The sequence below is a fragment of the Toxotes jaculatrix genome, chromosome 8, assembly GCF_017976425.1.
Source record: "Toxotes jaculatrix isolate fToxJac2 chromosome 8, fToxJac2.pri, whole genome shotgun sequence".
NCBI classification, from domain to species: domain Eukaryota; kingdom Metazoa; phylum Chordata; class Actinopteri; family Toxotidae; genus Toxotes; species Toxotes jaculatrix.
This window is the reverse complement of record NC_054401.1, coordinates 14,099,660-14,111,428: the sequence shown is the minus strand read 5'-3', so window position 1 is coordinate 14,111,428 and position 11,769 is coordinate 14,099,660. Positions and strand designations below refer to the sequence as shown.

The window sequence follows — 11,769 nt, the reverse complement described above, 5'->3', positions numbered from 1 at the left end:
CCCAGCTTTCGATTCACATGCAGCTCCACATGTACACTGTTTGTGTGCTCAATCTTTCCTTCTGTCTCATCCTCAGTTGCTGACCTGCTCCACCATTCTTCTAATTTCCCCTGTTCACCATTATGTACATGTAACTTTTAATTAACGCAGATACTATCTATGCAGTTTGCAGATGAAACAAATGGGTTTAGACATGTTATTTAGCAATGATCAAATAATTAATTGAAATAAATTCATTGTAATGAGCTAATTAACAGGCAATCTTAATCAGGACATCTAATGTTACAGACAAACTGAAGAAACATTTATGATAAACATGCAAGTGAAGGCTCTGCAATTATATTTACAAGTAAAAGATTTTTAAAAGTCATTCATTTGCACACAGACACACTAATGTTTAAGCAGCAATGAAGCGGTGACGCCCTCTGCATTTCAGGGTCTCGGACGTGCCATAACTGTGTAGGACTTGACCTTGAGCACTATACTAGCAACTCCTCTCAGGTCCGGCAGAGAGGCCTCGCTCTCAGGAAGGATGAACTGGAAATCTCTCAACAAGTAGGCAGTGAACAGAAAGAGCTCCATTTTGGCAACAGACTCCCCCAGGCAGAGCCGAGCCCCCCCTCCGAAAGGGATCAGGGCACGGGTGGAGCCTCCTCCTCCTTCCAGAAAGCGCTCTGAATTAGAGAGAAAGAGAGAGAAGTTACTTTATTTGAGGTCTGCTGAGCCAAGTGAAAGGAATCCACTATGCCCATCAGTCAGAGCAGTACCTGGTTTGAAGCTGTATGGGTCAGTCCAAACTGCAGGATCATGGTGAGCTCCAAACAGATTAGGAATGATGACTGTGTTCTTAGGGATGAAGTAGCCTGCAATACTAAATATGTGTGGTGGATTATACATTTACCTTAATGCAAAGTGAAATCTGTGCTCTAGTTTATTTTGTACCAGCCTGTAACAGTGCCTTAAGAAGTCTGAACCATTAACAGCAAAAGGCTCCAACTAGTTGATTAATTATATGAATCACAGTTAGTCAGGTTTTTGTTTGTTGTTTCATTTGCTCATTTTTCTGACCTGCTGTCTCTGATGGCTCTGTGTGGCACAGCCAATGGGGCAACTGGCCTGAGTCTGAGCACCTCATTGATCAAAGAGCACAGGACGGGAAGTCTGTGTCTGTCACTGTACTTGGGGTATCGTCCCTCCAGTACTGTGCACAACTCCTCGTGCACCCTGGTCTGCACCTGAAGATTAAAATAAGAGAGGACAGATACCCTGACAATTCCAGGGAGTGTAAATGTCGTGTTTTAAGGTGTTTTTATGAAAATGTGCCTTACTTCTGGTCTGTGCAAAAGGAAGGCTACAGTCCAGTTGAGCCAGGCTGCGGTGGTTTCTGTTCCCCCAATAAGAAGATCCACAGTGGCCATATGAATGTGAGTATCTGTAAGGAGCTAGACACAAGAAGGGGATAATTTACAAACACCTCCAAACCCAATTCTTACTCTGCTCCCAGTGCATTTCAAACTGATCTCTGCTGGTATTCACTATTAAATGTACTTACCACTCCATGTTCGCTGTTGTGATGTTTGTCAAGGCCCTGGAGGAGAGATCCTGTGATGGTGTCCTCATTTTTTTTGTCTTGTGACTGCACAGATAACAAAGTAGCAGCTGATAAAAATGAACACAGCAGGGTTGGGATCCACCAACTATTCTAAGTACATACTCAAAGAAAATTAACTTGGATTTGAAAGGTGAATTTCTTCACAAAAATCATTTCTCATACTTGCTCTAATGTGTCCAAGTAGCCTAAAAACATTACTTTTAGATTAAACTTCAGAGGATAACGCTTGTCATTATGTCCTTGTGACTGCTTGATTTGATTTGAGTGATTGTGACGCATTTCATTTTAACAGAATTTATTGCACACCAGGGTTATGTAATAACTAAGCCACACCAAGCCTTGTTTTTCAGCCTGAGGCTTGAGCAATTCACTATAATCAGACCTCTCTATTGTATGTTTTTCAAACCAGTGACAAATTTTCAACCTTTTTATTCTGTGGCATTTGTTTTTACCAACCTTGTAATTGCTGAGGTGCTGTTTTATAATTTCATCCCTCCTGGCCACCTCTTTCAGGAGACGGGTAAACACAGGATTTGGTAATTTCTTTGAGAGAACAGATGTCACAATGTGTGAAATCCCTTTCTAAAGGTGATTGTTAGTCTATTTCAGTGATGTACAGTCAGGTAGGTTGATATTTACTGACCCTGAGCAGTGGGAAGGAGTCCAGAGCAGAAATCCAAGAGGAGCCCCACAGAGCAACAATCTCATTCAAACAGCAGTGAAGCTGCTGAAGCTCTGAAGAGCTCTTGTCATACTGGCAAACACAGACATTTATGTTTCAATACATCCTTCCAGTGAAATGTACTGTACAGTAACCAAATAGCACATTATGAATGCACTCATGCAATGGAAGCCATTAAAAAGGGCAACATAAACAGTGGAATCCCCCAGTTGCCTGCTCAAACAGGCAACCAAGTACAGCTCTGCTCTGTGCCACATCCACAACTGTTCACTGATGAAAAGCAGATTTTGTCATAAATCTCCCCTGCTCCTTTTATTTAGTCAGAGTTACAAACTGAGCTGTGGGAGGAAAGATACTCACTTCTTTTCCAAAAGCCAAAGTGGTGATGACATTACTGGCTGCCACTGTGAAATCCTCTGAGAGATCTACAGCACTGTTTTGATAGTCCATCAAAACCTGTGAACAAACAGTGAACAAAACACGCTTTATCTTTTCATGTGGCCACTTTGGAAATACCCCAACATTTCATTTGCTTGCCTGGATCTCTGCTATTTCATTTCAGGCTATTATGCTTGTTTTTTTTTAGATAAGACACTTTATTGTCTGCTGGTCTACAATCTGTCATCTGTACCTTTCGCAGATGCAGTGCCTGTCTCTCAATCACGTCATGCAAAGATTGCTGGCAGCAACGCTGCAAAGCACTGTGGACGAGACGGCGATGTGCCCTCCACTCCTCATCATAATCCCCCAGAGAGATGGAGCGCCCTCCCCCAGACACGATGTCACCTGATACAAGTCAGTAGAGGTAATAAGAACATACAACAACACATTAATTATGCATTCTATTGTGGAAAAAGACATTTGAGTTGTTTACCTGTGTATGAAATTGGTCTCCCAGCAAAGTCAGACCACTTCTTCACCAGTGCTTCTCTTATTACTTCACTACTATTGAGTACAACCATGGCTAGAAAAAAAAACACACACACACAGACAACAGGGGTTTTGCTCTGGTGGTCATCTGAACCTCACTGTCCACTATCACATTTAGATTTATTTATTTTTCTTGTCATCATGTTTTACAATGATATTGAGTAAAAATCAAGACATCTGAAACAGGATGGTTACTTGTGCTTCCACATTTCAGCCGGTAAATGTTTCCGTAGCGTTGTGCCAAATTGGTCAAGTGAATTGGCAGGTGATCGTGTGTCAGCTCCATCATATTGCCGATGAGGAAGAGGCTAGGAGGGCCTGGGAGGGAGGGGGATGAGGAGCAGGGAAGATACTGATAGAGATAGTGCAGAAGTCCAGATTGATCACCTAGATCGAGTTAGAAAAGACAGAGGTGAGATAGAGACCGGATGATTACAAATTAAATGTATGCCAAGTAGAACAGAAATCAAGTTCTGTGTTCATGTCATCCATGTGTGGAATGATCTGTCCCATCATTATATCTTCATGAAACTGAAACACAAAGCAGCATGGTCACATATACACATAAAGACAACAATTACATATTTACCTGTAGGCTTACTTCCCTTGTGATCCCTTCGCACAGATTTGTCTCTCCGATCAGAAACACAGCTCATTACCATCAACAGCAGTACAACTAGGAGTACAGCTCCCACACTGATCACTGATATTTCTATTGCCATTTTGTGGCTCCTCACTAGTGTCCCACTTCAGAAAGCTGGTCGTCACACTGCGCGTCCCATTTATAGTTGTCTCAACAGTCTCTTAGCTGTCAGCTTGTTGGTGTTTTTACTAAAATCAAGGACGGCTAAACATTTTTAGGTCAAGATATCTGATTATGAGTTGAATGCAACACATGTAACAAGAGACAGCTTGATAAACATGACTGGGACTTGCTCAAGGGCAAGACAACACATTACAGTTGACATGGGCAGTCAGTCATGCTGGTGTTTATCTTGTAGAGAAGAACTGCAGGGGAAATTACAAAATGAAACAACGACACTTCAGACCCACATTAGCCACATTTATTTCAATGGAGTGAGACAGTGCATATTTAATTACAGTAGTAGTGGGGTGGCATACCATGGCATCGCGGTGCACAAGAAGGTATTCGAGTTAAAACTGTGTTGAAATGGACGGGTCAGGCAGAACAGTAGAACAGTTATACAAAAAGTTGCAATTAAAAACCTTTCTCCACTCTTTTGATATACTTCCTCAAAAAAAAAAGACAGCTCAGAAAAAAATCTTACACATTGAATCAAATGTCATTACAGCTATCAAAACCACTGCACATGCAAATTTCAGTTGAAAAGTGATGCAGCAACTGTGAGATCCACCCTCCTATGGATTTATCCTTAGCCATGAGTTGCAGGGGAGAATCTGGATGGTCTAAACTTCATCTCAGTGAAGGGAATGGAGGAGTCTTTACCTTTCCAGTCTATCCAGACAACTCCCTGTTTCAGAACAGAAAGAGAAAAGCCATAGTATTTGGTCAGTGTACTGTACCATAAAAGATAAAAGATTTTCAAATTCATTAGAAAATAATCACACCTGATTATTACTGTTCATGCCATAAAGACCATTGAGGTTGGTCTTGTAGCAGTTCTTGTACCACCAGCCTCCCATGTAGGCCCTGGCACAGTGGATCCCCAGACTATCAGGGTCCTTGTCCCGGGCTGAGAATGGACGGCCATTATGGTACCTCATGGAGTCACCTAACAGAGAAGCACAGTGGCATTGCAATATGAATCGTCAGGCATTTACTCTATAATAAAGTATATACTGCACATGTTCAGGAAAGTTCAACTTTTATACAGTTCTCACCTGCAGTTCCTGTGTATCCAGACACAGTAAGAGTAAAGTGCCTCTCCTCTGAATCGATGGAGAAGTTGGCATAGTGAGCATATGCTGTGTCATTTCCAGATCTCATATCCACTCTCAGACTCACAGGGCCGGCGCTGGTCAGATTGTGAAGAAGTTCATTTCCTGATGTAGGGAGGGTGAAAGAGTACATATATTAGGTTGATTTACTGCATAATGTTTTCGTGCAAATACAATGGTAGCAATCATTCGTTCCAGCAGTACCGAGCCAGAACTCTTCACTCAGGTTCCCAAAGCCAGCGCTGTATTCACTCCAGGTTCTGTAGAAATCTGTCTTTCCATTCATCCTCCTCTGGAACACCTAGAAACACACACCAGATTGTTGTCTGCTTTCTAAACCCATTCTTAAATGCAAGGTTTTGTTCAAGTAACAGCAGTTTGTCTCACCGTCCAGCCACCTCCATCAGTCTCCATGTCACAGTAGACTCTGACCGCTGGTCCCTCTTTTCCTTGCGGGTAGATGTCCACCTCTCCTGACTGCAGAGCTCCATTCAACAGCTCCTGAGAGCACTCAGTAGGGTAAGGGAATCGTAGTTTACCTAAAGAACAGAGGAAAAAGAAGCATTAGTTGGATGATAAATTAATGAGTATTAATAGGGAAAATAAACAGGCTGGAGTTGCATTACTGTACACTTATTACCTGTGATGAATTCTGTGGTGACAACAGATGTGTAGTGTCTGTCTCTCTCGCCTTGTACCAGAACTATATACCGTGACATGGGTATCAGCCCTGTCAGCTTATACTCTGTGACGGTTGGGTCCAGGATCACCTCCTAATGCAGTAACACATGCAAAGTTAATCGCAGTTCTGCAGCTGTTAAGGTTGTTTTGTATTGTGTCTGCCAATGATGGAGGAATATTATTCACCTTTGTCTCTTCTCCTGCCACCTGATAAATCACTCTGTAGCTGTGATAAACAACGGTGGACGTTTTCCACGTTATCACTGCAGAGCGAGCACCCACCTCGTTGGCTTTCACCACTGACGAACACAAAAAGCATTTAGTTTACACGCTTTATACACAAATTCTGTGGACCACAGCAAGCAAACTGCAATGAAATACGTTTATTTGTCCCCTCTCTACTCACCATTAGCAGTAGTAAACGTAGTTGAGATGGCCATACTCTGGAGACTGTCCTTCTGGCTCAGGACTTTGATTGTGTACAAGGTGCCTCTCTGCAGGCCTCTCAGCTGGTGCTCCACTGAGTTTCCAGACAGCATCACTGTCACTGTCACATTAGGAGCTGTGGCATGAAGGAAAATTAATAGCACTTAGCATAATCATTATTAGCACTTTGTCATTAGTCTTGGGGCTAATTTTGCCATACTCACTCTTGGAGGACTCATAGGTGATGATGAATCGGTCTACTTTCCCCAGACTGGGTGTCCATTGTAGCACAGCTCTGGTATCCGTCACATTGACAACTTGAAGATGTGTTGGAGGGGCGGGCACTGCAGTCAGGAGACAGTGCATTGCATGTTTGTTGTTTTTCTTCACATGCCAAGACAGACAAAAGCCGTACATAACAGTGAGCTTATCTAACTGTGTACCTGTCGTGATAATGGACATAAGGGCGTCACTCTGGGTTCTGCCTTGTGTAGTAGTTACAGAGATAATGTAGGAGGCTCCAGCAGACAACTTGGACAGAGCCACGGAGGACTGCTGAGAGTCCACAACCAAAAAGCGACTCTCCCCTTGAGGAATACATCAGAAATATCACGCTAAAACACCAATAAAAGACCCACAGTGGCTGACATTAAACAAGGGAATTACTGCCTGCAATTTATAGCTAGCCTTTGACAAACCTGTAACAATGTTGGTATATGTGACCCTGAAGCCTGTGAATGTGGTCTTTGGTTTGGACCAGGACACAGCAAGAGAAGACTCTGTTACATTGCTGAAAACCATCTCTGTGGCTGGCTCAGGGCCTAGTGAGAGAAACAAGATTTTTATTCACATTTTTGGTCACATGTCCTTGAATATACACTGTATTAACTGTGCTCAGAGCTGACCCTGTCCCTGGTAGTGGAGGTGGAATTATGTATAAAACACATATGTGGTACAACTTTAATTACCTGTAACTGCAGTCACTCTGTGAATCTTTGATCTTCGCTCAGCACCAGTACCATATATGTGCAGGACGTAGCGCGTGTTTGCTCGAAGGTTACTGAATTCCACGGAGCGTACGCTGCCAGGGACCACCAAGGAAATCCTCTTGGTTTCAGCTTTACCTCTTGATCCAACAGTTTTCCCAGAGGAGACAGTTGCGTTGGTGCTCTCAGACTGTACCTGGACCTCAGTCTGTACCTGGACCTCAGCTGGATTCTTAGCTGTGAATGTCTTGTCTCCATCAAGAGCTTCCTCTTCAAACTCCTCATGGTCATCTTCATCGCCCTCTGTCCGTGGCTCTCTTCTGATCACAGTGAAATTCTTGAACATCCCTTGTGGTGCTGACCATGTGACGATGAAGCTATAGGAGGAGATGTTCACAACCTTCACAGAACCTAATCCACCCATCCCCCTGCTTATCCCAGAGCCATGGATCCTTGTTTTGTTCTGCAGAACTCGAGCCTCGTCTGACGTTGCTGCAATGGTTGCATTCACTATATATTGACTCCTCTGTGTAACTTTTCCCTTTGCAGCTTCAGTGTTTCTGTTGTCAGCAGATTGCACATTTACGGTATCTACTTTGACGATCTTAATGCGTTTATGTCCAGATGACTGAGTAACGTTCTTCTCAGCCAACGTGGACTGCTCCAGGGCCTCCTTTCCTGTTCGAGTTTTGTTTGTTCCCATACCTTTGGACAGAATGGTCACAATTTTAGTCGTAGCATTAGATTTCTTCACATTACCCTGGGTTACATTGGTATGCGGTTCGTCTTTCAGTTGGTCAGATTTAGGATATGTTTTACTGACAGTTCCTTTCTTATCAAGCTTGACATCAGTTTTTTGGAGAATCTTTTTAGAGACCAGGACTGTTGCTTTGCCTTTACGGGCCTCTTCTTGCTTTCTGCCCTCATGTTTCAAGAGAACTTGACCAATAGTTGGGCGACTGGTCTTTGTGGCACCTGAGGAACCTTTCATAGTTATTTTCTTAACAGAAACTTCTTGTTTTGCTTGTGTTTTAACAAGACTTGGTTTAGCATTAGTGGCCTCTCTGGGTTTGCTGTCATACTCTTTGGATTCAGTCTCCTTCTTCTGGTCCTTTTTCTGCAGAGTCACCACCTCCACTGTTTCCTTGGCCTTGCCTTTGGCAGCGTCTGAAATTTCAGAGTAGAGGTTGAGATCAGAGAGTGAACGAAACATTAGTCAAAGGGCAAATAAAAAATAATTTTCTCTCACTAAAAATATGAATCTCTGATGCTACCACATCCAAATAACAATGCAGACTCTCACTTACTTTTATTACACTCGGTTCCTTGGACACACTTACTGCAGTCTGGACCTGTGAATCCCTGATGACAGACACATTTCCCCTTCTCACATTCCCCATTGCCGCTACAGTCATCTGGACAATTTGCAGAACATGGACCTGGGCAGCATCAAAAATAACCAGAATTATTAATTCCATGTCTCTGGTGAGTTGTGTCATGTATAATAGTGTGGTGAACATGACTGAATCTTACATTTCTCTTTTAGGAGGGACATTTCTCTTTCCAGTCGGGCCACTCGTCCTTTCAGTGCAGTCATCTCAGCCTCACATCCCCCGGTGCAGTCACCAGGCAACAAGCTGATCTTATGCGTCATCACCAGAGGAGCGCCAGGCTTCAGCTTCAGTTCCTGCTCCTTGGCTTTGCTTGATTCACAGCCATCACTTATCACCACCTTGATTGGTTGTGAAGGGGCAGGCTTTTCTTTGGTGGTGGTGGTGGTGGGAGCCTTGATAACAGAGGTCCGATTGGCAGACGCTGTGACCTTATCTTTGTCGGCTGCAGAACCACTAGATGTGGCCGTCTTTGCTGGAGCTGACCGAGCAGTTTGAACAGCATTGGAGGCAGGCTTGTCTTTGGGGTTTTTCACATCACTGGTGGAGGGAGATTTAGCTACAACAGTCTGATTGACGGAGGCTGTGGGCTTGTTTTTGGTGGTTTTAGCACTGCTGGCAGGAGAAGACTTTGTGGATGTTGACAGAACATTTTGAACTACGGTGGGGGAGGGCTTGTCTTTGGCAAGCCTCCCATCACCGGTTGAAGGAGATTTCACTGAAACAGTCTGATTGACTGAAGGCTGGAGTTTGTCTTTGGTGGTTTTAGCACCGCTGGCTGAAGCAGACTTTGTGGGTGCTGACTGAACCTTTGGAGCTCCGGAGGGGGCAGGCTTGTCTTTGCTAGTCCTCACATCTCTGCCTGAAGGAGATTTAGCTAAAACTGTCTGATTGACTGAGACTGTGTGCTTGTCTTTGTTGGTGATGGTGCCACTGGCTGTAGCAGCCTTTACTGCTGCTGACGGAGTGGTTTGAATTACTGCTGGGCTGGCCTTGCTTTTGGTGGCCACTGTAGCGTTGACTGTTGAAGGTTTTTGGTTGGTGGCTGGAGTGGGTAAAACTGTCTGATTGACTGTGTTTGGTTTTAGGGTGGGGCGAACGGTCTGTTTGGCGAGCGCAGGAGTGGTTTTTGGTTTTGAAAGGGTGAAAACGGCATTGGGCTTGGTCACGTTGCTTCCCGTGGAGTCTCTCTTCTCATTGGTCGTGGTTTGAAAGGAGGGAAATGGGGTGAGAAGGAGGAGAAGTCCTAGAGTAAACAGCATTTTGAGCCAGCAGCAGAAGCCAGCGATGGTATTGCCTTTGGAGGATCTCTATGTATGTTACTGTAAAATGATGAAGTCCTTCCTCTATATTTCTGTGACCAGTTGTAAAGGGGAATTTGCCAGGTCTCTCCTAGAAATGAAAAAATGAAAGAGCTGAATTATGACTTAGTTCAATGCAGGAAATTCATTTCATTTCAAATCATTTTATACCTTTTTTTTTTAATATCCCAGTGAGGGCTTTGCTGAGGATACATGCTCTTTTTTCAGCACTGTCTAGTTTAGCATTCACAGAGTTCCCATTCACACTTTATCCTCCCTTACTCCCGCTTTAACTGGCTACTGAAAAACCACACTTGGAACAATTTCAGGTTTCGTGCCTTGCACAAAGGTGACCTGACAAGGAACAGCCTTACCTTATCCATATACCTGTTTCTTTTATATTTAATTTATTGAGCTTTCTTTACCCAGTTTTAACTGATCATTAGTGATAGATGTTGGGAAAACATGATAAAATATCAGTTAGCTGGCACAGCTTTAAATTCCACAAAGAGACCAAAATGTTCATTAAAACTGTGTAAGCAGATATCCTTTAAAAGTGAAGAAAAAACCCATATAAGTTGACAGATTGCAGCAGTGTTCCAGTCAGCCATAACAGTTAATTCAGTGGCTTGCCAAACCAAGTAAAATCTAAATTAGCAGATTCAGAACAGGAAGGAAGAAGGTGACTTGAGCGGGAAATCCAGAGAGTCTGTTGGAGAGACTATGCAGAGTGGTAACAGAGCGTCACTGTATAGACCTGTGGGACACTGTACGTCTTTCACTATACAGGTTACATAATCCGCTGCACCCACAACTCATAAAACCACTAAAAGAAATATGTCCAGCCCTGGCTTTAAATCTGTAGAAAATCAAATAAATCATGCAGTAGGTAAACATATTTGGATGCTTTGCTACACAGCAAGCCAATGTTTACATGTTGCAATTGAGTGTATGAATTAATTGACTACATGGCTGCATCATTAACTAAATTATTAGGTACTCTTATGGCATTCATTTTCATAGAATTAAAAATAATTGGCTTTCAAACAAATTCTGGTAGTTATAGAACCTATAACAATGTTAGCTTATGTGTGCACACTTAAAAATACATGTCATATTCCCCACTGACTGTAACTGGTATTTAAATGTTTTTCTGCAGCCAAAACACAGTATGTAACAACATTATGACATTTTATCAGTCACGACCTTGGAAATATATTCAGCTATGCTCTATAAAAACATTATTAGGATTGAAAGGAATATTAACAGACATCAAAGTGGAGTTTTCAGTGGAGTTTATTCCTTTTAAATGGCTGCTGAGTTACCATTCTGAGATGATCATAATTTAAAAAATTAATTAATTAATTAAATTAAATTAAATAATTAAAAAAAAAAAAATTACTTACCAGAGCAATGATTTTCTTCTTTGCTTTATCTCTGTCTTTGTGCTGCTCCCTCCATCTGATTGGAAAAGCTCACATAGACTTGGTGGATATGATCAGGGAGGAAAGAGGTGAGAGAAAGGACCACCACTAGAAAGGAGGAGAGTGATAAAGTCCGCTCCTACTTAAGGACCCCCCCTCTTCCACGCCTAGTGGTCCCACTCTCTCAACCACCATGGAAAATATTTGTACTGGACTTACAAGAAGAGTGACAATTTTACACAGATTTGTGTATCAAATATAATCAACTACTCTTTTGTATTCTGCTACCGGAGAAAAGCACATTTTACTTGTGTTTAATAGACATTTTCCTGCTAGATTTTCTGCTAGAACTTGTGTTTTTGTTTAATGTTTTGTGTGTAATTTAAAATCTTATATGTTCATATTTTAGACTCTCA

General features: G+C 42.6%; 2 protein-coding genes across 4 annotated transcripts; both read right to left on the bottom strand.

Moving 5' to 3' along the window:
- Positions 1-275: 275 nt before the first annotated feature.
- Positions 276-3,946, bottom strand: LOC121186539 (steroid 21-hydroxylase). Its single transcript, XM_041045305.1, has 12 exons — positions 3,814-3,946; positions 3,420-3,611; positions 3,169-3,258; positions 2,926-3,080; positions 2,655-2,750; positions 2,256-2,366; positions 2,069-2,155; positions 1,553-1,636; positions 1,329-1,442; positions 1,069-1,235; positions 768-871; positions 276-674 (listed from the first exon to the last, which is right to left on the bottom strand). The coding sequence occupies exons 1-12, from the start codon at positions 3,944-3,946 to the stop codon at positions 433-435; spliced, it is 1,575 nt and encodes a 524-aa protein (XP_040901239.1). The 3' UTR covers positions 276-432.
- Positions 3,947-4,297: 351 nt separating this feature from the next.
- Positions 4,298-11,424, bottom strand: tnxba (tenascin XBa). Of its 3 annotated transcripts, none has more exons than XM_041045300.1 (15): positions 11,336-11,424; positions 8,771-10,020; positions 8,545-8,676; positions 7,220-8,404; positions 6,950-7,072; positions 6,695-6,838; positions 6,476-6,595; positions 6,232-6,387; positions 6,012-6,124; positions 5,785-5,917; positions 5,532-5,683; positions 5,349-5,445; positions 5,088-5,249; positions 4,815-4,978; positions 4,298-4,717 (listed from the first exon to the last, which is right to left on the bottom strand). In XM_041045300.1, the coding sequence occupies exons 2-15, from the start codon at positions 9,888-9,890 to the stop codon at positions 4,619-4,621; spliced, it is 3,900 nt and encodes a 1,299-aa protein (XP_040901234.1). In that variant the 5' UTR covers positions 9,891-10,020; positions 11,336-11,424; the 3' UTR covers positions 4,298-4,618. The 3 variants fall into 3 exon arrangements, with proteins under 3 accessions (XP_040901234.1, XP_040901236.1, XP_040901235.1); XM_041045302.1 differs by having other exon boundaries at positions 8,578-8,676; XM_041045301.1 differs by lacking the exon at positions 11,336-11,424 and having other exon boundaries at positions 8,771-10,024.
- Between the last annotated feature and the right edge of the window lie 345 nt (positions 11,425-11,769).